The 26,076-nt window shown below is 41.3% G+C and overlaps 1 protein-coding gene across 6 annotated transcripts in view; it reads right to left on the bottom strand.

The window, feature by feature from the left end:
• Positions 1 to 26,076, bottom strand: part of ak7b (adenylate kinase 7b) — a 98,866-nt gene extending 72,790 nt beyond the window's left edge. For 5 of the 6 annotated variants that reach the window (XR_015852837.1, XM_088354058.1, XM_088354059.1 and 2 more), the window contains exons 1-6: positions 25,942 to 26,076; positions 25,812 to 25,875; positions 14,733 to 14,845; positions 11,886 to 11,994; positions 5,809 to 5,903; positions 1,037 to 1,147 (exon numbers count right to left, since the gene is read on the bottom strand). Coding sequence is in view for 5 of the 6 variants with exons in the window: in XM_088354058.1 (XP_088210184.1) it covers positions 1,037 to 1,147; positions 5,809 to 5,903; positions 11,886 to 11,994; positions 14,733 to 14,845; positions 25,812 to 25,875; positions 25,942 to 26,019 (570 nt within the window). In the remaining variant the exon portion in view is untranslated. The remainder of the gene's footprint in view (positions 1 to 1,036; positions 1,148 to 5,808; positions 5,904 to 11,885; positions 11,995 to 14,732; positions 14,846 to 25,811; positions 25,876 to 25,941) is intronic. The other variant, XM_088354062.1, reaches the window with a different exon arrangement.

The following is a 26,076-nucleotide window of genomic DNA, read 5'->3' as shown; positions in this document are numbered from 1 at the left end:
GTGGAACAGTTTTATATACTTGAGGGTGTATTGTACTTCCATCGTGTCATCACTTTTGTGGACTCCTCACGGTGTCCTGTTGGGGGACTTCGGGAGTATAGGTAAACCGGACACTGTGATTCCAGTAAGGGCTAGACTTGCAAATACATTTTGGTTTTGTTCTTGCGTAAGGGCAGGATGGAATGGGACACCAAAAAGTGGATTACTGCAGCTTCTGTCGTAACGGTCTGTAGTGGTGAAAAGAGTTGAGCCAAGCGGTGAAGCTCTAGAATCACTAGTCCACCAACCCTCACTTCTATTCACAAACTGTGGGTCCTGGCAATAAGAAGATCTGATACAAGAAGCTGAAATAAGTGTCCTTCGCAAGGTGTCCAAGCTTCCCCTCAGAGTGTTGGAAGCTCGGTCATGTAGAAGGGACTTAATGCTGAGCCGCTACTCCTTCTCAATAAAGAATATTCTAATTATAATTCTTGAAAGGGGCCTGTTGAGGTCGCTCAGGCATCTGGTAAAGATGCCTTCTGGACGCCTCCCCCGGATAGATTCCTGGAATGCCACAGGGGCAGGAGACTGCAGGGTCGACCCAGGACAGTCTGGAGACACTACATCTCTTAATTTGGAAAACTATTATGAACTAAACACATTGATCATGTTTCTGGTCACTTTGACTTGAAATTCGGGCTTAAGTTTAAAATAAGTAAATCATGATAAGTTTTAATTATTACCAGATGGTCAGATTTGGGAGGGCATCTCAGTTCAGTAATGACGCCCAGACATTCTGAAGTTGTTTCAAATAGTTTCTGAGAATTGTTATGCAAGATTCTGGAACTGTATGCAAAATCGTATCACATGTCCACTGAATAAAATGACCAAACACATAGATAAAATGCTTAAACTGCTTCAGTTTTGGGTAATTAATCAGAAATATACGAAGGTCTAACGTGTATTACAACATTACAGGAAATAAATAACTTGATCACAATATTTTTTTTTCAAAACCTGCACATACAAATATACAATAAAGACATTTCCAACACACCGTTTTGCCAAATTTGGCAACCAGCTTTTCCAGTTCAAGGTGCTTCTTAAAGTTTGGATGTGGTTTTCTTCTTCTAAAGTCATCATCAGTAAATGGGAGCTCCAACTCATCCTTTGAGAGAAAACAATGTACATTTTCATTTCTATAACGACTAAATAACTTGTTTTAGTAATTTTCCTTTAATATGCATCCTTTAATAAATACTGGTGAAACACGAGAAAGTAGTTTATCAGATTCCTTCAGAGCTTGCTAATTACCGTGTTATCCGGACTATAAGTGTATCTCCAGAGTCTATGACGCACCAGCCAGAAAATGCATAATAAGAAGTGAAAATCATAGATAAGTTGCCCTGCACTTTAAGTCGCATTTTTGGGGGAAATGTAATTTTAAAAATCCAACACCAAAAACATACATGACATCTCGAAAAATACAACTAGAGTAATACCACAAAAATACGGGCTGGTTAAGCCCCCACCAAACATTATTTTCTTCACATTAGCAAGCGAAGGGTCATGACTGAGTTGTGTTGTTCATAGTATTTTTGTATTATAGTATTAATGTAATGGTATTTTTGTAGTATTTCTCTGGAAATATTTAGAAGTTTTTCCATACTAGTATTTTTGTAGCTTTTCTTTAATATTTCATTATCACTGTAGTTGATTTTTTGTAGTATTTCTTTTATAATATTTCTGTAACAGTATTTTTGTATCGAATGATTACTGTAATAGTATTTTGTGTAGACTTTCCTTTATAGTATTTTTTCTCATCAACATTAAGACAAAATAATAGGTTGTTTTGTCGCACTAAATTTGATATTTAGTTATGTAGTAATTTTGTAGTATTGTGTGGTATTTTTCTAAGGGATTCTTTACGCATCTAACAAACACCTCACTCACCACATTGCATTTGACCAACCTCGCCTTGCCACCTTTATAGAACAATGGTGACAAGATGGGCCATTGAGTTGTTAGTCTTAAATAACACAATTTTTTGGATGTCCGCTGGTTATTATGGAGGTACAAGACCATTCTTGGGATTTCTAGTGTTAACAGAAGAAGATGCGGGCTTAATAATACATCAACGCCTCTTCAAACAATATCACAAAGAAAATTTGAATTTGGTACGTGTCTGCCGTGCAAAATGATAGGTAAACAATTTGAGAGTTTTTTTAAATCCCTTTTTTTTTTGCTGCCAAAATATTTTGTTTACAGTGAGACCTCGCTACTTCGCAGTTCGACGTTCGCGGATTCAGAGCTTCGCAGTCTTTAATGGTTAAAAAAAAAAATTTAAGGGGCGTCGCTACTTTTTGCGGGAATCCCCCTCGCCCGACGACCCTAGCACGGCGCGCCGTTCTCGTTTCCCGGTGTTATGCCCAAATCAGACTCCAGTACAGAATCCTCCCCCCCTCACGTGAACGCGCATTCTGCTGCGCTTTCGACAAAAGCGATCGTATTCTATATAATACGCTTAATGAAACCATAAAGCGAGCTAATTAAAATAATTGGGCGATTGTAGTCTATATAATGCGTTTATTTAAACAATAAAGCGCGATCGTATTCTACAAAATGCGTTTGTTAACACGGATGAAAAAGTCACCAACGTCACATCTCCCGCTCGGGCCGCGATGGCTCTACATGGCGCTACACGGCCCTCGATGGGGGGGAAAGGGGTAGAGGGGGCCTGTGGGGGTTAGGGGGTGGTGAAGCGGAAGCCGCGTAGACCCAGCAGTGGCAGCCGTGGGCTACCAGTACACTCAGTACGGCCAGAGTAAGTCGAGAGCCTTCCCGGCTTAGCATGGTGCTCGTGGGGCACGTTAAAGCTCGTGTTTGCTGACGGGATCTCAAAGACTATTATGCATTACGGCGGTGAAGCGGAAGCTGCACCAAAACCGCGCGCTGGTGTTGTGCCCAAATCCGACTCCCGTACAAATTCTGCGCTTCCGACAGGCCGGCCTCCGCGCGGAGAGCCCGACCCGCTCAGCTTGTCGCGTTGTCATGCGTATCGCGCCCGAAAGTACCCGTGCCGCGGGTTAGGGGCTCGCTCGCGAATAATAAGGATAAGCGGGGCAGATAATGAGATGATTTTTTTTTCTTTTTGAAGGGGCATCGCTACTTCGCAGATTTTCCATTTTTCGGGTGGTTTTGTTCCCCATTGATTATTGATTGATTATTGCTCCAGTGAAGGTCGGGGGGTCCCGTCCCTGTGCGTTGAGCCGACCAGATGAACCAGGTTTTTCCAATGCTGGCGGTCTTGTGCCAGCTGTTCTGCATCCTCTACAGCAACTCCGTTTTGTTGGAGGTCGCCTGCAAGGACGTCGAGCCATCGAGTGCGGTGTTTCCCTCGTGGTCGTCTCCAGCCTGCGGCCTTTGGGTCGAACTGGAGAATGGCTCGTGTCGGATGGTCTGGTGATAGACGAAGGACATGGCCAAACCAGCAGGTGCGGCGTTGTGCGACCAAGGAAGATGCTCGGGGCTGGCACGTGCGGGCTCTGAGCTCTTTATTGGAGACTCGCTGGGGCCACCTGATGTTCTCGATGGTTCTGAGAGCCCTTCTATCAAAACCGTCGATTCTTGTGGCCAGGGTGTCGTTCAGGGGCCATGTTTCTGAGCCATAAAGCAGGATAGAGAGTACGGCGAGGTTGTAAATGCGGAGCTTCGTCTTGCGTGCGATGGTCTGGTGCCGCCAGAGTGGTTTCCAGAGAGACTGCAGAGCAGATGCTGCCAGGGCTCTTCTGCGGAGAACCTCTGGTTTTAGGTCCCCATTGTCTGTCACCATGGACAGCAGATAAACAAAGCTCTTGACAGGCTCTACGATGTCGCTACCAATTTGGATGGGAGGTCCATAGAGGATAGGGACGTCTGGGCTTCCCTTTTAAGGCTGCTGCCCCCGCTCCCGACGGTATCGCTCTCCAGGGTCACTGGAACACGCAAGCCCCCCTTGCTGCATCAAGGCCCGACCCATCCGCTCCCCATTAATCGGGTCTAAAAAATATAAATATTTTTGAAGTGGCGTTGCTACTTCGCAGATTTTCAGTTTTTGCGGGTGGTTTTGGTCCCCATTAACCGCGATAACCGAGGTCTTACTGTTTATTGTTTTTGAAACACGGAATAAAAGACAAGATAATGGCAGGGGTGGAGATCGTCATCTTGGCTGCTGAACTGAAGCTTGAAGGACAAAGGATCTACCTTGCACTTTGTGTGAGTTTCTGTCTTTGAGCCAATTGTAATAACACTAGAGGTCCCGGGAATGTGTTTACAAAAAGCTGTATGTTTTAAAACTAACAACTCAACGGCCCATCTTGCCACTATTGTTCTATAAATGTGGCAAGTGGCAAGGTGGGGTTGTTCAAATGGAATTTGGTGGATGTGGTGTTCATAGATGCAAAAAGAGTCAGTTGGCAAAAAAACTACAAAGATTCTAAAAAATTACTAAAAATTACACAAATTAAGTGCTTCAAAACAGGGAACTCATATAATTTGTCTTCACGCTGATAAGTAAGAAACACTATAGAAATACTACTGTAGTAACACTATGAGACAAAAAAACTATAACAGACATAGTATACAGGTATACTACCAAAAAAATTACCACAGTAATAATTAGACTTATAAAAGCAATACTACAAAGATACCAGTATGGATATACTTCAAAATATATCCACACAAATACTAAAAAAATACCACTACAGTAATAGTACAAATCAAAAATACCGCTACATAAATATTACGACTGAAATACTCCCAAAAATACTAAGTTGTTCACCTCAAGCGTTTTCCTCATTTGCAGATCAATGGTGAAGCCAAATTAGTCAGTTGACCTTTTTCCTCCTTGTTTTAAAGCCGGGTAAACATGCGAAAGGTCCCCGGTTTTATGTTGGCCTGGAGAGGCTGTACTTGCCCAAGACACAAGAAAGGAAATGGTGCCCCTGCGACCCTAGTGAAATCAACCAAACAACCAACCAACCAACCAACCAACCAACCAACCAACCAACCAACCAACCAAAACCCACCAACCAAAACCCACCCACCAACCAACCAATATACTATTAATCTGTACTTTCATTCCTGCTACAGACTTTCTTCTCCTAGCTTCACACACGCTGCTTTTTCTTCTGTATATCAGAAGCGATAACTCTATTTTGATATGTTCTATTTTGTTATCTTCGTTTGTTTAGTGTTCAAGTTCCTAATTAGATTGTTAGTAAAATAGAATTCAGTAAATCTGAGAGCGTGTGCGTTGATTAAGGTATGCTAACTATCAAAAATCGGTGAAAAGAAATCCACGTAATATTGTTTTGGAGCCAATCCTTTAGATTATTCTGTTTCCCTGATATTGATAATTATCGAAAATAACAAATGAGGTGCTCCTACAAGTGTAAAAGTCTAAACTCACCCTTCAGTTACAAATATTTTATTGACTACACTACGACAAAACGCACCGCATCAAAACATTGTTTTATTGTTTGGTGTGACGGCAGAATTGTCAATAGGAGATAACAAGCAAATGTGTTATTTCTTTGTGTCCTAGTACCCGAAAGACCCATTGCTAATCCAAAGGCCAGTGGTTAGGGATCAATGGTTTATAGGATGTAAACAGGAGTGAAAGCACAGACTTAACACACATCACGTTTTTTGGGGGGTATTGTGCCAGTTCTCAAATGTGATGGGTGCTCTTTATGGATTTTCAAGGTTTTAGGATAAAACAATAGTTTTATATTGCACTTTTTATACTAAATGCACAGTCAGTGTGAAAACATTTTGCATAATACTTACAGAAATTATTGGTTCACTGCATGCCCAGGTCATCACTGTGGAAATGAGAATGAAGCGCTTGTGTTGTTGAAAATGGCTTAGATTATCATGCAGGGCTGCAAACATACAAAAACAGTAAATGCCTCCTGCAAAACCTTGTTGAATCTTGCATTGTGCAGAAAACAGGGAATTGAAAATAAATACCATTGCAAAACTGAGTAGGCCCTTTCATTTGTCTTTAAATATTGTGAGGGACGCAAAAGAGTACTTGTTTTGGTTAGAAGACAGAGGAAAATAATGCTATTTTTTCTGCCAGTTGGGTCTTAAAATGTTGCCATGTTAGCAGTTTGTGTGCAAGAATCAGAAGAAAAAACGTTAGTGATCGTAAATTGAAGTTTTTTTTTTTTGCATATTACTGTAGTAGTATTTTTGTAGTATTTATATGGTGGTATTTCCCGTAGTAGTACGTTTGTGGTTTGGCACTGATGAAATCTGCCCCCTCTGTAGTACCATCAATGCTAGCCTTCATCATATCCTCTCAGGCTGCAAGACGGCACTGTCCCAAGGCCGCTACAGATGGCGGCATGATGCTGTCCTAAAGAACCTGGCAGAGAAAGTTGAAGCCTGTAAACAGGAAGCTCCTCCATCAAAACACATCCAGTTTGGAAGGGCTGGTGAAAACGCTCGCAAAATCTGTTTATTTTCTACTGTGTTTTTTGTAGTATTTCCATTGGATAATTTTTGTTGTATACCTGTATTACATTAATTGTACTTTTGTAGTATTTCTATCATATTTAAGCAGTATTTTTGTATTATAGTCTCATTGTAGTGGTATTTTTGTAGTATTTATGTAGAAGAACTTGAAGTATTTCCATCCTGGTTTCAATGTAGTATTTCTTTAATATGTTACACTATTACTGTCGTTGATGTTTTTAGTTTTTCTGTTCTAATGTTTCTGTAATAGGAACGGGAGATCGATAGACGGTTTGGTGCAGCGTCTGCCGTCATTCGGACCCTGAGCTGAGCCGAAAGGCAAAGCTTTTTATCTACCGGTCGATTTACGTTCCTACCCTCACCTATGGTCATGAACTTTGGGTTATGACCAAAAGAACACAATCCCGGCTGAAATGAGTTTCCTCCGCAGGGTGTCTGGGTTTTCCCTTAGAGATAAGGTGAGAAGCTCAGTCATCCGGGAGGGACTCTGTGAAGAGCCACTGCTCCTCCGCATTGAGAGGAGCCAGTTTAGGTGGCTTGGGCATCTGATAAGGATGCCTCCTGGACGCCTCCCTCGGGACGTGTTCCAGGCATGTCCCCCTGGCAGGAGGCCCCGGGGGCGACCCAGGACCCGATGGAGAGACTATGTCTCTCGGCTGGCTTGGGAACGCCTCAGGATCCCGTCGGATGAGCTGGAGGAGGTGGCTGGGGATAGGGACGTCTGGGCTTCCTTTTTAAGGCTGCTGCCCCCGCGACCCGACCCCGGATAAGCGGGAGATAATGGATGGATAGATGGAGGTTTCTGTAATAGTATTTTTGTATCATATTATTACTATAGTAGTATTTTTGTAGTATTTATATTGAATGTGTTTCATCAGAAGGAAGGCAAAACAATAATTTTATCAGGAGACCAGAACAGACCAGGAAATCCCAGAGCATTCGTTTCAGTTCTTTATTTAATGAAGCGTTCAGGGCTTGTGGGAGACGTGATGGCCGTCAAACGTCAGCAGCAGAGCCGGAGAGATAGCTTCGGATCAAGTGGCCAATCGGAGTGCGGAAGTCAGGCAGGTCGAGTTTACCGGGGCTGGAGAGGAGATCGAAGCGTGGGACCGAAACAGGTCGGTTCGGAGGCAGGCAGAAACAGGTAAGCAGAGTTCTTGACGAACGGGAAATCAGGAGAGTCACACAGAGTTACTAATGTACACTCTGACGAGGAGGTCTGGGCACAGCGCGCTTATGAGCGAAGTGCCAGCCAATCAGAAGGCGCCCACATGATTGCTCCAGGTGATCAGAGTTAGTAATCATGACAATATTAGATCCCTGTATTGAAGCACTATAATTGATATTTAGTTTTGTAGTAATTCTGTCATAAATATTTAGTATTTTTTTTATACTTTCGTTGCCAACTGACTTTTTATGCATCTATCAACACCACACACATTAAATTTGAACGAGCCTCATGCTGCATTTACAGACAATTGTGCGGTTGTTAATTTTAAATAACACAGTGTCACGATTACCCATTGCCTTCACCTGTGCCTGCTCGTTTGGCGCCAGCTGCTGCTCGTTGCCTGATTGGCTTCCCTCCTATTTAAACTCAGTGCTCTCATTCACTCCTTGTCAGTCTGTCAAAGAACCTCTACACTTGCAAGGCAAGCAATTTTGACTTTGTCCCGTCCTGTCCAGTATCCTGTTCATGTATCCAGTATCGATCCCGTCTGACCCGTCCTGTCCGGTATTCTGCTCATGTATCCTGTATCCGGTATCGACCCCGTCTGTCCCGTCCTCACCTGTATCTTGCTCATGTATCCGGTATCAATCCCGTCTGACCAGTCCTCACCTGTATCCTGCATCCTGCATCGATACCATCCTGTCCGGTATCCTGTATCCAGTATCGATTCCGTCTGTCCCGTCCTGTCCAGTATCCTATATCCGGTATTGATCCCGTCTGTCCCGTCCTCCCCAGTATCTTGCTCGTGTATCTGGAATCGATCCTGTCTGTCTCGTCCTGTCCGGTATCCTGCTTGTGTATCCTGTATCCGATATAAATTCCATTTGTCCCGTCCTCACTTGTATCTTGCTCGTGTACCCTGTATCTTTTATTCTGTATCGATCCCGTCTTTCCTGTCCGGTATCCTGCTTATCTGCCCCTGGCTTCCCATTTTCCCGTGCCTGACTTCTCTACCCCGCTTCTTCTGCCCAGCGAGTGCCGAATCGCTGCCGTTTGTGTTCCCGCGCTTAACTGCCACACTTTCGCAAATAAAGCTTGGTGTGAAAACATTACGCATTTGGGTCTACCGTCGGTTCGGGTTCTGACACACAGTTTTTTGGCTGTCCGCTGGTCATTCCGGAGGGGTAAGAAAATTTCTGGGACTTCTAGTGTTGAAATACGATCAATATCAACACCTCTTAATTATCCCATATTTTAACTTGTTTGCAAGGACAGTTTAGCCAGTTACAAAAGCATCTCTCTAGAGCTGGGTGGGCCAACTACCGCCTGCAGGCCACTTGCAGCTGGCAGGCTTTGGAATTTGGCCCCTCCAAACAAAACTGGACAAAATATCATGACAATAGTAAATAGAGTGCTGCTAATAAAAACATGTTTTTTTGTTGTGCTAACTTTGTCCGTGTTGTCCCTCTATGTGTCTACAACAAAATAATAATACAGAAATACTAAAAAATGACTACAAATCTAAATATCAAATTTAGCACTTGGAAACAGGGACCTCATATATTATTTTGCTCTCATTCTCAAATGGAAAAAATATATATAAATACTACTAAAATACTACTAAGGTAATATTGTAATACAAAAACACTACTACATCAATATTACCTCAGAAAACCTACAGAATACAACAACAGATATGTTGCAAAAATACTAAAGACATGACAAAAGTCTTAGTATGGAAATGCTAAAAAAAATTCAGAAATGCTACTTAAATACTACTCTTGAAATATTTTAAAAATGCCTCTTGAAGGATTTTTTATTTTATTTATTTGACGACAAGGGATTTAATCTAATACAAATTACATTTGTTGAATGCAGTGGGCATTTTTCACAGAGGCTTAAGGTCGGGTCGCGCCCTTCCGAATGCGAATGTTTTTTTTAGTTCTGTTGATATCAGAGTTTTTGACGCAAGTGATAGACGATGTTTGGAGAACGTAGTCCTGATGACGTGGAAGCGCGCGGGAATGTTTTGACCAGTCTAGACGTAGCGGTGTCTTCCAGCGAGGAAGAGGTGAAGTTGGCACCTGACCCGCCCCATGGGGGTGGGGGCCTTCGTGACGCACCTGGCAGACGAGGTGGGGAGTTCCTGGCCCGCCCATGGGGGAGGAGCCGACGCCCCGACGTGTCAAAAAGACAGAAGAGAGCGACAGGGGATCAGATCGGAGAACGGGAGATGGCAGGCTAGAGAAAGGCTCGAGCGACAATAATTCGGCTAATTGGATGGAATTCACTTAGCTAGATAATTTAAAAAAATAAGTCTGTCCCCGTGTGAAAATGCCTGTCTCTTGTCAATATTTTTTCCCTAAAATTAAGAAACGAGCATGCACTGTTAAGAGAATAAAGTTTGTGTTTGGTTAATGGAGTTAGATAACTAATTCGAACAATTTGGTAAACGCTACATTTGTAATATAGTTTTTTTCCCTAACAATTTGGTGACCCCTCGACGTGACTTAAATGGGGAACAATTTTGGAGACCACAGGTCGTCGTCCTCATCTACAGTTAGGTAAAAACATCACAAATTACAGCCTGTTTTTTTCTCTGGTGTGGCCACACTCTTCTCTAAGGTAAGCACAATATTTCTTTTTTAAAGCATACATTGGACACTACTAAATTATATATATATATATATATATATATTATATATATATATATATATATATATATATATATATATATATATATATGTATAAATAAAGTGAAAAAACGTTAAATAAAAATTAGTTTAGATTTAAGCGGACTCTCGTAGGTCGTGGCGGACCCAACTGGTCACCTGACGAGGGATCAGAGTGTTTGGGACACAAGCTGGGTTTGAGGACCGGGGAGGTAATGAGCCCCGAATTCTCGTGAATAAGAGGGTGCAAGGCCCGCGAAAGGATAAGCCTTCGCAAAAAGTCCGCAGTGGAACGGGGTTCCACGGAACTGGGTTTCAAAGTGAAGTAAACATTAAGGAAAAGAAAAAATGATCAAAATAAACCGAGTTGCTTAAGCAGGAAGGAAGTTGAGCCAGTGTACACGTTTCAATTCAAACACAGATTTAAAAATTCAAAAGAAACCTAAATCACCAAATTCTGTTAAGTTAATTAGAAGTTCGTTTGTTTGGGCCCTGTGTATGTCATGTTTGTTATGTCTATCTTGTGTGTACCTATCCTATCAGCTTTTTTTCATGGAAAAATATGAGTGAGTGATTTTGGATGCGTTAATTCAAGATAATGCCAGAATAATACCAAAAAAGATCAAACATTCCGGTTTTTACTCCAGAATTGGTAAATTAAAGACTAAAAGAGTAGGAAAAAACTAATTGAGTGAATTGGAATATATTAGTTTGGGATAAAGGCATTTTTATACAAAAATATTAGATAGAGAAGAGAAAGAGAGAGTCATAAAAGGAGACAGAAAGAGAGAGAGTGACACAAAGAGAGAAAGTGAAAAAAGAGAAAGGGAGAGAAAGGGCAAGAGGAAAAAAGAAAAAGAAAGGTAGAGAATGAGAGGTGGTGTAAGAGAGAATGAGAGAAGAGAGTGAAAACATCAAAAAGAGAGAAAAAAAGAGAGAAAAAGAGAGAAAGACATGTATAGAGAGAAAAAGAACAAGAACAAGAGCATCGGAAAAGAGAGAAAGGATGAGAGAGAAAGATAGAGTGAAAGAAATATTTGGAAAGCTGTAAAGAAAATGAGAAAGAAAGTGTCACAAAAGGGAGACAGAGAGAGAAAATAGAAAGACAGAGAAGTCAAGTCATGTTTATTTGTATAGCCCTTAATCAAAAAGAGAATCAAAGGGCTGCACAGATCACAGACTATTGCAAACTACAAACTATTATGACACCACCCCCTTATATTGTCAACATAAAATATAGGTTAGTCATATGCTATAGAAAAAGACAAAGAGAAAGAAAGAGAAAGAAAGAGAGAGACAGAGGGAGAGAGAGAGAAAGAGAGAAAAAGACAAAGACAAAGACAAAGACAAAGACAGAGAGAGAGAGAGAGAGAGAGAGAGAGAGAGAGAGAGAGAGAGAGAGAGAGAGAGAGAGAGAGAGAGAGAGAGAGAGAGAGAGAGAGAAATAATAGCTCAAGTTGCTTTGTGAGTGGCTTGGCCTGGCTTTGTCAACATCAAGTGGACACATATTCCAAACTGCAGAAGATATTTCTCTTGCTTACCTGTAACTGCCCAGCGGGCTTCTTCTACCTGTCCGGGATTGTCAGTAATATTATAAATAATGATGTCACTTTCCATCAGTTTTTCAAGAAAGATTTCCCTACACGGCCGCTGGCGAGAAAAAGAAAAAAGACGAGGGGTGTCAAAGTCATTTTAGTTAGGGTCCCCACACTAGAAAATAAATCTCCCGGGGGCCAGGCTAGTAGATAAAAGAGAAATAGAAAAAGAGAGAGGGAGGAAGAAAAATTAAGAGAGAGTAAAAGTGAGTAAGACAGAGAGATGAAGAGAGAAAGAGACAACAAGAGAGAGAGAAGGAAAGATAGAGAAAAGCAAGAAAATAGGAGGTAGAAAAATAGAGAGAGCACAAAAAGAGAAAGGGAAAACAAAAGGGAGAAGAAGAGACAGGGATAGAAGAGAGAAAGAAACTACAAAAAAGAGAAATGAAAAATAAAGAGAGGGACAAAGGATAGAGAGAAAAAGAAGAGAAAAAGAATAAGAGAAAATGAGAGAGAAGAGAAAAATGATTAGAGAAGAGAAAAATAGAGAGCAATAAATATATACAGAGAAAAAGAGAGAAAAAGAGTGCGCGAGAGATAGAGAGAGAAAGAGAAATAGAGGAACAGAGAATATTGAGCATAAGAGAAAGAGAAAAAAAGAGAGAAAGAGAAAGAGAAAAAAGAGAGAAGGAAGCGTCACGGTTGCCATGGTGCCGTGTGGCGCCAGCTTCTGTCACAAATTGACAGATTGGCTCCTGGTCAGTATTTAAGCTCATGTCAGTCCCCTTTTGGCGGTTTGTCCGCGAATCTCCGTTTTTACACAACAAGCCCCTTTTCGCTTGCCCTGTGTTTTTCTCCCGCTACGATCCGTTTCATCTCGACTACGTCTGCTCTCCCGTCCCGAATAACAACCCATTTTCTGATATCTACCACGTTTTGCTCTTCCACCCCAGCTACTGACCCGTTTTTTCCGCTCTCGACACCACCATTGCTCCCACTGCCACGTCTGAGCAACCTACTCCCCGTGATCATCGTTCTCTGGATCGTGTGTGCACTTTTTTTGCCTCTCACCAATAAAACTGTGAGTAACGTTATGAGAGTGGGTCCTGTCTCCTGCTCTAGTCCTGACAGTACGAACCGACCACAAAATGGACCCAGCGAACGCTAGCACAAGCACGGATTGGGGAGAGCTGGAAACTCCGTACGCACTGCAGCAGTTGCACAGGACAGAGGGCGAGGTCTGGCGATTGTCAGGTGACGTCACTGCCCTTCAACTGCTGTTCCAGCAAATTCTACAGAGCATGCGGCGCCAGCAGGAGCAATTAGCTCAGCTGACTGAGCTCCTGTCATGTCGGCTGTCGAAAACAGCCCCGCCTCCCGGGGGCTCTTCCCCTGCCGTGCTGTCGCGTTTCCCGCCCATTCGGCCCACGGACTCGCCCTCCATGGGAGTTGCTGTGCCCCGAATGGGGTTTCCGGAAAGATTTGGCGCCGATCTTTCCGAGGTCTTCGTCTGTCTTTCTGCATTGCACGCGCACGTCGGCCTCCCTGTCGCGCACGGCGACCGGCCTGTTACACCCATCTGCTTATTCGCCTGCCTGCCTAACTCGTCCGTTCGCCTGCCTGACTCATCCATTCGCCTGCCTGACTCTCCCGTCTGCCAACCCGAGTCTTCCGTCAGCTAACCTGATTCTTCCGTCTGCCTGCCCGACTCTTCCGTCTGTCTGCCCGACTCTTCTGTCTGCCTGCCTGCCAGGCCCATCCGCTTGCCTGATTCACCTGTATGCCTGCCCAGCTCGTCCGCCTGCCTGCCTGGCTGCCGGCCCAGCCGCTTCCTGTTCCTGCTTTTACCAAGCCTTCGGAGGCTGAAATGGGGCCACCCTCCTCGGGGGCACCAGCCCATTCTGGAAGGCAATGTAATTTGTTTTTATTGGGACTGCTGGAGCCATCCCTTGAGGGGGGGGGGGGGTTCTGTCATGGTTGCCATGGTGCCCAATTGGCCCCACCATGTGGCGCCAACTCCTGTCACGGTTGCCCTGGCGCCCAGATTGGCTCCCGGTCAGTATGTAAGCTCTGTCATGTCAGTCCCCTTTTGTCGGTCCATCTGCGAAGCTCCGTTTTTACACAGCAAGCCCTTTTTTTCTTGTCTTGTGTTTTTGCTCCTGTTTTTCTCCTGCTACGATCTGTTTGATTTCGACTACGTCTGCTCTCCCGCCACGAATTACAAGCTGTTTTGATCTCGACCACGTCCCGAATAACGACCCATTTTCTGATATCGACCACGTTTTGCTCTTCTACCCCTGCTACTGTCCCGTATTTTTCTGCTCTCAACACCGCCATCGCTTGAGACGGAAGTCCCACTTCCGCATCTGAGCAACCTACTCCCCGCGACCATCGATCTCCGTATCGTGTGTGCGCTCCTTTCTCTTCTACACAAAAAAAAAACTATGAGTAACATTACGCGAGTGGATCCTGTTTCCTGTTCTGGTCCTGACAGGGAGAAAAGGTGAGGAAGAAAAGCAAAAACAGAGGGGAGAATAAGGGTGAAAAGGAATGAAAGGAAGAAAAAAAGCAAGCAAGCAAGAAAGAAAGAAAATAGGTAAAAAGAAAGAGAATGAGAAAGGGAGAGAGAACGTTAGAAAAAAGAAAATGAGAGCGAGAAAGTTAGAAAAAGAAAAATGAGAGTGAAAAAGAGAGAAAAAGAGAAACAAGGAAAGAGAGTTAGAATAAAAGAGCGATTGAGAAAGGGAGTGTGAAAGTTAGAAGAGAGAGAGAGAGAGAGAGAGAGAGAAAGAGAGAGAGAGAGAGAGAGATAGAGAGAGAGAGAGAGAGAGAGAGGAGTAGATAACACCTTACATAGAGTGCTTCCCACACCGAGGATGTGATCTCTGATGATTCGTCTGAGATGCTTCCAACCACCTTGTAACTCTCTGATGTCGGGTCACTAGCTCTGAGGCTATTCCCAAATTCTACAATGAAAAAATGGGGGGAAATAGTACACATTTAAAAAAAAATAATCTATGTATAGTTAATGGGTATGTTCCAATTATCTTTTGAGATAATTTAAAAGCCATAAAAGCCTGTCTCGTACAATGGTATCTCTACTTAGAAATGTCTCTACTAAGGAAAGTTCTAGGTTACAAAGTACCTGAACGGTAAAATATTGCCTTGTTACAAAGGCGTTTCAGGTTACAAATTCTAAAATACAGTACAGTTTGCGCTGCCATTCGCTGCTCACAGACTTCTACCCGGCAAAACGTGCGTATGCATGAATCCAGGCATGCTCTATGTGTTCCGTTCCCGCTCTGTAAACAGTCTACTGTGTGGTACGTCTACGAAGAATCATCGTTCACAATGGACCCCACGAAAGATGCATAAAAGTGGACAAGTGGGAGAGAAAAGTAAGAGACTTTTTCTCGCCATTAAAACAAAGCAAGATAATAAAAAATGTATGAAAACCCACACTGCATTGCAGGAGGAGTTTGAGCACGACAAGGAGGAGGATTCTATTAGCCCAAATTAGAGACATTTTGGCAAAATTATATTATATCTCGGAATTTGTAGAAATTAATCACCCAGAAATAGTATTGACAGGTCGGGCTATTGCTCATCATGATAACATCTGCCTCATGCAATTCCCATGAATTGTCAAAAACTGGCAAAAGCAGACATCAATGGATCAGTTTTTCAAAAAACGCCAGGCAAAAAGGTAAATGAATATTTTAATTATTTTCTTCTGTATTTATTGTGCAGTAATCTATTTTTAATATGTATTTTTTCCATGTTGTGATGCCCTTTTATGATTTATTAAAACCCCAGGCTTTTGTGGAGAAATGCTACTAGGTGTTGTGTCGCAGGTGGTCGCAGTAATAGTTAAACAAAGGACCAGCAGCCATCAGAACTGGCTGAAAATACTATGTAAAGAGCCGTAAACAATGCAAGGCGGACAAATCTTGGTGGGAAAACACAATGCCGGTTGACCAAAAAACATGCAGTGAGCAGTCAGGCTAACAGGTAACCAACAAAGAAAAACAGCTACGGCGACAAATGCGAACCCGACATGGCAGGCTGGCTGGCTGCTAACGGGGGCTAACCAGGACCGGTCAATGAAAAGCAGCCTCAGCTGAAATACGTGAGGCTGACCGACCAAAAAGATGCAAAGCAAGACAAAAAGCCACAATGGCCTATACCTTTGGGGTGTCAAAATCATTATAGCTGGGGGCCACATGCTAAACAAGACATCTCATCGGGGCCAGACTAGTAGATGTAAGAGAAAAAGAGGCAAGAAAAAGAGAGAGAGTAAGAAAGAAAAAGAGAGCGATAAAAAATAAGAAAGAGCGTAAGAAAGAGAAAGAGAGAGATAGGTGAAGAAAATAGAGGGAGAAAAGGTAAAAGAGAGAAGAGGAAGACATAGAAAGAAAAAAACTATAAAAGACAGAATGAAATAAAAAAGAGACAAAGAGAGATAGAGAGATAGAGTCAGAGATAGAGAGAGTGAGGAGGAGAGAGATAAAGAGTATAAGAGAAAGAGAGAGGAGAAAAGAATGAGGGAAGAGAAAAAGGAGAAAAAAAAGAGAGAAAATGAGTGAACAAGAAAGAGTGAGAAAGTAAGAAAAAAAGACAAAAGGGAAAAAGGGGAGAGCAAAAAGGAGAAAAAGAGAGATAGACAGAGAGAGAGAGAGAGAGGTAAGACGAATGAGCAAATGGGAAAAGAGGGGTGAAAAGGAAAGCTAGAAAAAGAAGAGAGAGAGAGAGAGAGAGAGAGGCTTTTTGTTCCGACCAATCCATCTACCCTGGTCATATCCCTCGAGAGGGGTGACCGACAGCAAGACAAACACATACAAAACCAAATAAAATGGAAAAAAAAAGGTCTCAAAAAACACACACAAAAATTTTTGGACCGTGGCCAGGCCAAATGCCCAAACACCCAAACAAGTTAAGTTAAGCACCTCAGCACCCAAGTTGGTCATGCTTTTGTCGCTTCAGATGAAACGGGACACAAGAAAGCGGCCATGTCACTCAGGTCAGGGTAACACAAAACACTCTTCTGTTCAACAGCAGGGCCCGACAGCTTTTTTTTAAATTTCCTTCTCAAATCTGCTTTCAGGCTCCAAGTCTTTGCACCATACAACACAGTCGGCACAATCACACTCTCATACAGTCCCCTCTTAATATATCAAATCTCAGAGCACCCAAAACGTTGCTTCTGTGCAGTATCTCGCATTCTAGTTCACCAACTGCAGCCACATCACAACCCAAGTACCTAAAGCTTTCAACTTCTTCCAGCACCTGTCCATGCAACCTTATTTCTAACGCCATGCCCACTCTATCACATGAACACCTCATCACCTTACTCTTCCCAACATTCACACATAACTTACGCCTATCACACACTCTTCCAAAATCAATTACCAACCTTCTATATGTTTCCTCAGAATCAGCCACAAGCGCTGTCATCTACAAACAACTGACTTACCTGCCGCACCGTTCTACTGTTATCCATCATCTCTACACATCAGCCAAGTACTCTTGCATTCACCTCTCTCACCACACCATCCATGTACACATTAAACAGCCATGGTGACATCACACACCCCTGTCTCACACCAGTCAACACAGGGAACCATTCACTTGTCTCACTCCCTACTCTTACACATGCTCTGCTGTTCACAAAAAAACTATTCAATGTTCCCAACAACTTTCCACTCACTCCATACATTACCATCACCTGCCACAACGCCTCTCTATCAACTCTGTCATACGCCTTTTCCAAGTCCATGAAAGCCAAATAAACATCCTTAGCTTTTGCAAAATATTTCTCACACACCAGTCGTACTGCAAACTCCTGATCCTCACATCCCATTCCTTTCCTGAAACCACTCTGCTCCTTCATCACCACCTCATCCGTTCTTCCTCTCTCTCTTAATCAAGACTCTTCCATACAGGTTACCTGGCACAGACAAAAAACTGACTTCTCTCGAATTGCTACATTCATTTTGTTTCTAATTAGCGCAAATGGCACCTAGTTTGATATGAATTTTAAAAATAGCAATTTAGCTATATGGCTTGCTAATTAGCTAAAACGGTAGCTTGAGAGGTGGTCAGAAAAGTAAACAGATAAAAATGAAAAGGGAGCTAGATAGCTAGCTGATAAGTAAAGACAGAGCGAAAGCTAAAAACAAAACAAGATAGCTAGGTAGAAAGTAAACCAACATTTTAGTTTGATAACTAGCCAAAAAGGTAAAATGTTAGCTCAATAGCATGCAAAAATGCACAAAAAAAAAATAGTCTGGATAGCTTGCTAAGTAGCTAAAAAGATTGATATTAACCAAAAAAGGTAAACCGGTTTAAAAAAAAAAAAAAAGAACGAATAGGGAGCTAGAAAGCTAGCTAATAGAGTAAAATGCCTTTCATATGGCAGGATAAAAAGCTAAAAACGAAGCGTATCCTTAGTTGGGTAGCGGGGATGCTGGAGCCCATCCCAGCCATCTTCGGGCAGTGGGCAGGGGACACCCTGAACTATAAGAGAGGCCTAGAGATATTCTTGCTGGCCTTTTGGGGGTGGAGCGCACTCTTGCCCATCTTGGTCGTAGAGTGCTTCCCTGATCAATCAGTCCAAAGTGCATTTCGTTTTACTTTTATTCTGTTTTATCTTTTTTTTAACTTTTTATTTCTCACACACAATTTGACAGCAACAAGAACAAATAATACATAAAATTGACATTACCATAAATAACCGAAGAAACAACAACGAAACATGATGAGAAAAAAATAAAAGGTGAAGTGTTTAGACATCAAGTAAAAATTGTGCGATAAGATTCCATCTTTTCTCTAATTGATCAAGTTTGTCTGTTTTATCTTTATTTTAAAACTTTGTAATAAATGTCCTCAACTGCATTGCTTCTCTCCAGCGCTATTATTTTCAACGTCCGAATACTCTGTCTGGTCCAGGAAAAGAACACATCGGGAATGTCTTTTCGCCTTCATTTGGTGACCCCGACAATAGCGTATCTGACCTCTGCGTCGGAGGACACCCGAGACGGACAGCCGAGGAACCAGAACGTGGGCCCACATTAAATATCCTCTACAATTACCTTCTGTTTGCTCAATTGGAGTCGAGGTAATAGTTCTCTATTTTTATACGCGTTAAATTGGCTCACTAAAAGTTTTCTGCCTGGAGAAAACACTTTTTGCGCAAAAAGTGATCCTATTTTGAAAAGGTGTTCCATTCCATCAGGGAGCCTTGCCTGAATAAGTTCACTTGGAGTACTCGTTTGGGCGTTCGAAAATGTAATCCTCAATGTGATGCCTCAGTTTCAAAGACTAAGAAATACCGGTCAAAGATTAGTCTTTTTGGAGAGGAAAAGCGCTATTACCTAAAGACGCTCGAACACGTCTGCATTGGATAAAGGGATTCTTTGATGCTTTGGCGGCAAATTTTGACGAAAATGTGCATCTCCATTTAAGTATGATTCGGATGTTGTAGATCAGATTTAAGCCAACATATCTGTGAAAGTGGGATATTGTTCATTGAATGTAAGCCAATATCTATGAATGGACTGATCGAATTTAAGGGTGGTTACGTCGACTTAAAGTAAAACTCGGAAATCGCTTATTAAAATTAAACCGATATCCTAAGATGAAATAAAATGAATCAGAGGAAAACGATCCAATCAAAAACAAAATGCAGGAAGAGTAATCGGCTTTGCGGCAATTTTCTGAACATACTGAAAATATACTTTTAAGTGAGCAAGTGAAAAAAGCTTGTGAGGTCAGTGAAGATGATTGTCCTTTGAAAATTGAAATAATTATGACATGGCATGGAATAAAAAAAGTACGTACTTGATTTCAAAGTAGTTTGGCATTCGTGTCTTGATTTTATGCGTGTTTGGGGCCTCTGTGCATGAGTTTGTCTGTGCTTGTGCTGTCTGTGTGCAGGTCAGCCTTTGTGCATGGATAACCAATCCAATAATGCATTAATATGTACATGATGAGTATCTTAAGTGTGTTTTTTTTTCAGTTTTTTTTTTCTAATAACAAAAATCCAAATTTTGTGCTCTTTTAAACACATGTATTGCAGCCCAACAATGGTCCTTATATTTATGAATTGGTAAACTAGAGACAGGTTTCCTGTGCGAAGTATTCATGTTGTCCCCGTGCTTGCATGGATTTTCTCCGGATACTCCGGGTTCCTCCCACATTCCAAAGACATGCATGTTAAGTTAATTGTCCAAATTGTCCCTAGGAATGAATGAGTGAGCGAGTGAGATGTCTGTCTCTGTGTGCCTTGCGACTGGCTGGCAACCAGGTTAGGGTGTCCCCAGCACTCTTGCTGAGGATAATGGATGGATGGAATACGCAGAGAAAGTGATTGACAATTATGAATAATGTGTCTGTTCTGTTTAAACACTGAATGTTTTCAATTTCACAAAAATAGGACAAGTGTAGCAATAAATGGCATACAAGTCGGTTAGGAAATTCCTTATTGATGATTATGCGTCATTTTACATTTATTTGATGAGATGAAGTTGGTGATTATTTTAAGAGAAAAAAAGCAATTAAAAAGGAATTCAATTGTGTTATTGCTGTAATTTGAATAAGCAATATACAAAGTTAGATTTAATTTGACTTGCTAGAATTTGTAAACATAAGTCAATAGATAGATGAGGAACTTACTGTTAAGGCAATGACAGAGTGTGCAGTCTTCCCAACAATATGCAAACAAGAACACGGCTCCGTTCAACACAACATCACAGCCGTAGAAAAATAAAAAAACAAACGATGCTCACGTGAGGACATCACAAAGGGAGAAATGTCCTACCGTAATTTTATGAGTAAAAGCGATATACAATTGACAAATCTTACCACATACATGACAGATGTTCAATTCATTTCTTGCTTAGAAATAAGATGAATACTTTATGGGGAGAGTATTCTCAAAAATAATGGGTAGCAGATAAATTGATCTTTTTTTTTTTATAATTTAAGTCTAAAAAAGGTTATAACAACTAAAAATAATAATATCACAGGAGGTTTTGGCTGGAAAGAAATAATGAAAACCATTGATCAGGCTTAATTAATTTTTACTAAGTTGGTCAGAAAAGACGCGCTAATTTAGTAAATTGTCCCAGTATGTAAACATGATTGATTCATCAGGATTCTGATTTGTGCCGAAGATCACAAGAAGGCGTTTTTTGAGAGACTGTGGCCTCTCTGTGAAATATATCTGAAACTGTCAAAAGACTGCACAAATGAACAAAATCTACTCGCTGTGAGAGGCTAAGCTAATGAAAAAAAATGACAAGACAATAGAGTCATATTTGAAATGCACATATTTCACGAGCTAGACGAAAGATTCCTGTGATACAGCTAGCAAAATTCAATCAAGGGATTGCATTTGGTCATCGCACAGACAATGCGTCACTTTTACACGCAATGAACCTTCGTATGTACAATTGGGTTACAGAGAGATGCGCAAGTTACTGGCATGGAACTTAGAAAACTACACGCCACAGTCTGCAACATCAAAACTGAAGGTCACGCGTCTGGACCTACGGTGACATGAGGGTCATGCCAATGATAAAATGTTTACATATTTGAGTAGAAATTGTTAAATCATTATGTTAAACTCACCCACTGTTGCAAATTATCTATAATTGCTAATTGTATATACATGGAAGTAGTTGGAATAATGTCAATATGGACTGGATAGAATAATTTAAAAATGTTTACATTTGGGGAAATTAAAGTAAAAAAGGGGAAATATTTATATATTATGCAGCTTCTTCCAGTTAAAGTGATTGTTTTTTTTCTAATTACCTAAAGAGGATATTTTTACAGAAACCATTGTTTTCTGAATTTGCTCTTCCGAATTCGATCTCCATTTAAAATTTTTGGAAAACCCATTTGTCATTTTTAACATAATGAATACATAATTTCAGAGGAACCTAAATATTTGGCTGATTCAGTAACATTGACTAATGAAGAAACATAAATCCGGGAAAAGAATAGCTATGACATTGATCGAATAACAAAGGCACTAAGCATTTACATTTATAAAATTGTATTCATAATCAATTTAACTGTCTTTATTGTCATTGATATCTCTGTTAGAAAGCATTGCTTGCAACAAAATTAGGCATGGCACTCTCAGGATAAATAGAAAATTAGGACTTAAAAAAATATAAAAAGTTTAGATAAGCAAAAAATACTTACAAAGTAGTGCTTAGAGACTGGCCAAAATTTATAATGCAATGTTTATGAATGAAAAAGAAAAATCCACTGTAACAATAGTGCAATCAAAGCGTTTTATATCGATATTCGGTGACTTGTTTAAATAGGCTCTATGCACGACTTACGTCCGCGTTCTGGTAAGGATGGTTAATCATTTCCGGTCTCTCGTAAACAGCACGAACAAAGCGCGAACGTCTTGGCGGAGTTAACTTATAGACACGCTGTTTGTTGGAGTTGCCGGAAATCACGGTAAATGATGTCCGGAGAATTGTCCGAGTGTCCAATGCAGCTCCACAGACAAAACTTGAAAAAGGTTTTAAGTTTTATGTTTCGTCCTATATGGGCAATTTCGAAGGTGAGTTGCTAAGCTCGAAGCTCAGTTGGCTATCACGACTTCGCTGTCTTGTAAAAAAAAAAAAAAAAAGACCTTGTAAGTTTCAGACAATGCGTATAACAAGTAATCACTCTCTTGTCTCATACTTTGTTTGGTAAGTGTCTGGAAAAGAAAGTGCCACAAATAAGATCTCCTATTCATTGTTATTTTGGCATAAACAGACCAGAGCAGCTGCTCTTTTTCTACTGTTTTTCAAAATCAATAATATCTGTATGTTTCTATTTTTCAGATGACATTAATTGACTCAGAGCGAGTTGTTCTGGTTAAGAGCTACTGCTCATGTGTGGCCCGTTGTGGGATGTGCAACTATTTAGTTGCTTTACTTTTTCTGACAGCCCATTATGCTGAATGTAGCATGTCTGTTGTTCCACCTGCCCATTCATGCACTGAAACTGAATAGAAGTGGCATAAGCAAAGAACAATGGTTTGTATCATTTTAAAACTGTAACAATTACCTCCCCTGCACCTGACCATTACATTGTTGTTTATTGGTTTATTTTTACCAACACGGGATTAAAGCCAGGTCTTGTGGATGCCATGGTAGTGAAGAAGGCCAAGCAACGTGCTACCACTACAAGTGGAATTAGGTGTGTAGTGTCAAATTCAATAGTGAGTGCGTAAGAATTCAACATGTCTACGATAAAGTCATTCCAGGTCTGCACTGTACAAGGGCTATAGTGGTGAGCTACCATCCCCCTCAACCCACAGTCCTGGATCTGCTTATGCTGAGATGAATGTGGATTCTCTTCCACGTATCTGCACAATGAACATCGCATTTGACAAACCACTTGTGGACTCAATTTTTGGAAAAGTACAAGCTGGTAGTGTCCTGTCAAGTCAACATCAACCACCTTTAAACGACAGTGTTGTTATCCATGAGGATGTGCCTCCATTTCCAAGAGTGCCACTGGCGGGGTACCATTTACCACCAACAGATCGTTTATGTGACAACCAACCATGAACAAATGCACCTCATTTCACTGTCTGAGACTTTGCTGCAGTCTCACCTTATTGAGGAGGCAATGAGGAAACAGGGAGCAACACCCAAGTGGCATTCCCTCAGGAAAGCAAGAGTAACTGCGTCACATATTCGGGACGTCAGTCATGTTGCTCCAAGCAAAGCAGAAAACCTGGCAGAAAGACTCATCCGAGGAACACGACAAACTGAACTTATGAGGAGGGGTCTGCAAATAGAATGCCTTAAAGAGCCTTAGAGGATTATGCTGTGAACTTAACCACGTGTGGGCTAGTGGTTCATCCAGATGCACCGTGGTTGGGTGGATCACCTGATGGGCTGGTATTTGACACCCACAGCTTATTTAAAGTTTACTAAATGCAAATGGTCTGATCCTAGGTGGACTGGTTCTTTCCTGGTCAGGGAGCGTACAGGCACGCCTGTGTGTCTGATGGGAAAAGGAGAGATGTGGTTTCACTTATCAACACGGCCTGCCAAAACCCCTTATGGCTCTATAATTCCATTGCCAGACAATGAGGGACGTGTCAACGGCTGCTCATTGAGGACATCATTTAACAAAGGTTGATTCAACAGGTCAACCTGGGACCAGCATACTTTTCTGCCTCTCATCTCATCTAGAGTTAACAGTACACGTCGATTCATCCATAGTCCTGCTCTGGCAGACATCTGGAGTCCCGTGGACAAAACGTACCCATTATTAATGTGCTTTGCGAACGCGAAATTCCACATTAAAGTCCTCATATGAACGTAATTGTTATGAATCATTTAATGCCACATGAGCAACACATAACATCATTTAGTGGAAACCACATATTTAACGTCAGTAGAATTTTGTTTTGAGTCTGTCAGTGGTGCTATCATTTCTACTCCATTTCAAATATGTTTGTGTATTGCATGTTGATGCCCTTGCAACATCCATTGCTGCCTGGTCATCCTGGAAAAGGGATTACCTCATGTGCGATCCCTTCTCAAGTTTTTTTCCATTTTCCTCATGCTGAGGTTTTTCCTTGCCATCATGTAGGTTTCAGATCAGTGGATGGATGGATTGTGTAACAATGGTGGTCTGTGTAGCCCTTTAAGATTTGGATTATAACTTGTTCAATTAGTAGGATGATAATGTCAGATTTCTTTTTCAATTTGATTTGATAACAGTGATACATTTAAATTCCAAACTTTTAATGAACAATCTGATTTAAACTCTTCAAGAGTTCAAGAGAGGTCAATGAAAATTTTACAAAGATGAATAAATACATTTTTAATACACCACTGAATTCTAATTCTACTCTCTTTATTGCTTAAAAATAACTATCAATACTTGAAAATATTTTTTGTCCATGAAGCCCATGAACTGGCATGTAATTATTTGAATTTCTAAAATAACAACTTATCATGTTACTCCTGTGTTGTTACTATGTTATTATTAGGTTCATTATTAAAAATAAGATTCAATAAAAAACCTACTAGAAAATCACACTGACCCAGCACTGGTGAGCTTTTATCAGAAAAGGTCTGTGGGCACCCCAACAGTCCTTAGGGGACACTCTGGTGGCTGCGGGGTTTGAGACCCTGCTCCTAAACAATGTTTCTTCGAAGCTGTCAGGTTCCATTACCTCCAGGAAAAAGTCAAGGCCCTAACTGGTAACCCCAGAGAGCTGGAATGGTGTGGAGCCAAGGTCCGTGTTTTTTCACCGACTACAGACAATATACTTCCAAGCAACGTGCCTCCTTTAGTGAGGTGAAATTGCTACTGTACCACATGAAGAATACAGTTCGCCTCGTTCACCCTGCGTATCTTCGGGTGGAGCATGGGGATTAAATTTACGTCTTTAAGTCAGCAGAAGTGGCCCAACAGATCCATGACCAACACTTTCCATCTGGATAAATATTTTTTATTTATGGGTTTATTTTCTATTTTGTTTCTCTCTCCATCGTTTTTCACAGGCTAAGCGGAGAGTAATACTTTGAACATTGTGGAAAGACACGAACATAGGCTCTTATGTCAAGTTGACTACTTCCCTTTTAAATTCTGATGCAGTTTACATGTGTATATATTTGTGTACATGTGTGTATATATTTGTGTATGCATGTGTGTAATACTATTTAAAACGAGCATGAAACATGTGGGTTTTTATTTTTTAAAGGTGTTTGTTTTTGTTGATTTAAAAAAAAAAATATAATTCAGCGTTCTGCAGTGTTAAAGTGTTTATACACAAACCTAAAGTATTATTAGTATTGTTTTGCTCAGCATTCCCTAAAGCTCTGGACCTAAAATCGCCCCTAAGAGAAAAACTACACGTTCTGTGTTTCCGGAAAAAAAGTTCGTTGTGAATACCTCTAAATGTCCCACTCTCTTTCTCGGGCGAAGCATCGACTTCAAGAGCATCTTTACAAAGGGCCTGCAAACAAGAAAAACACGTGACAAACTCATACTCCACGACATTTCTCATACCAAAACATTTTACCTTTGCAATGCATTTAGTTGTGAACGAGTCAATATCGTTGATAAAAACTGTCTTCAGTGAACGTTTCAATGACTCCATTATCCAGTCCACCACAAATTACACAGGCGTTGCAGGTTTCCCCCCTCTCTGTTGGCA

This window comes from Urocampus carinirostris, chromosome 15, assembly GCF_059441175.1.
Source record: "Urocampus carinirostris isolate Australia breed hairy pipefish chromosome 15, RoL_Ucar_1.0, whole genome shotgun sequence".
NCBI lineage: Eukaryota > Metazoa > Chordata > Actinopteri > Syngnathiformes > Syngnathidae > Urocampus > Urocampus carinirostris.
This window is presented reverse-complemented; position numbering and strand designations above follow the sequence as displayed.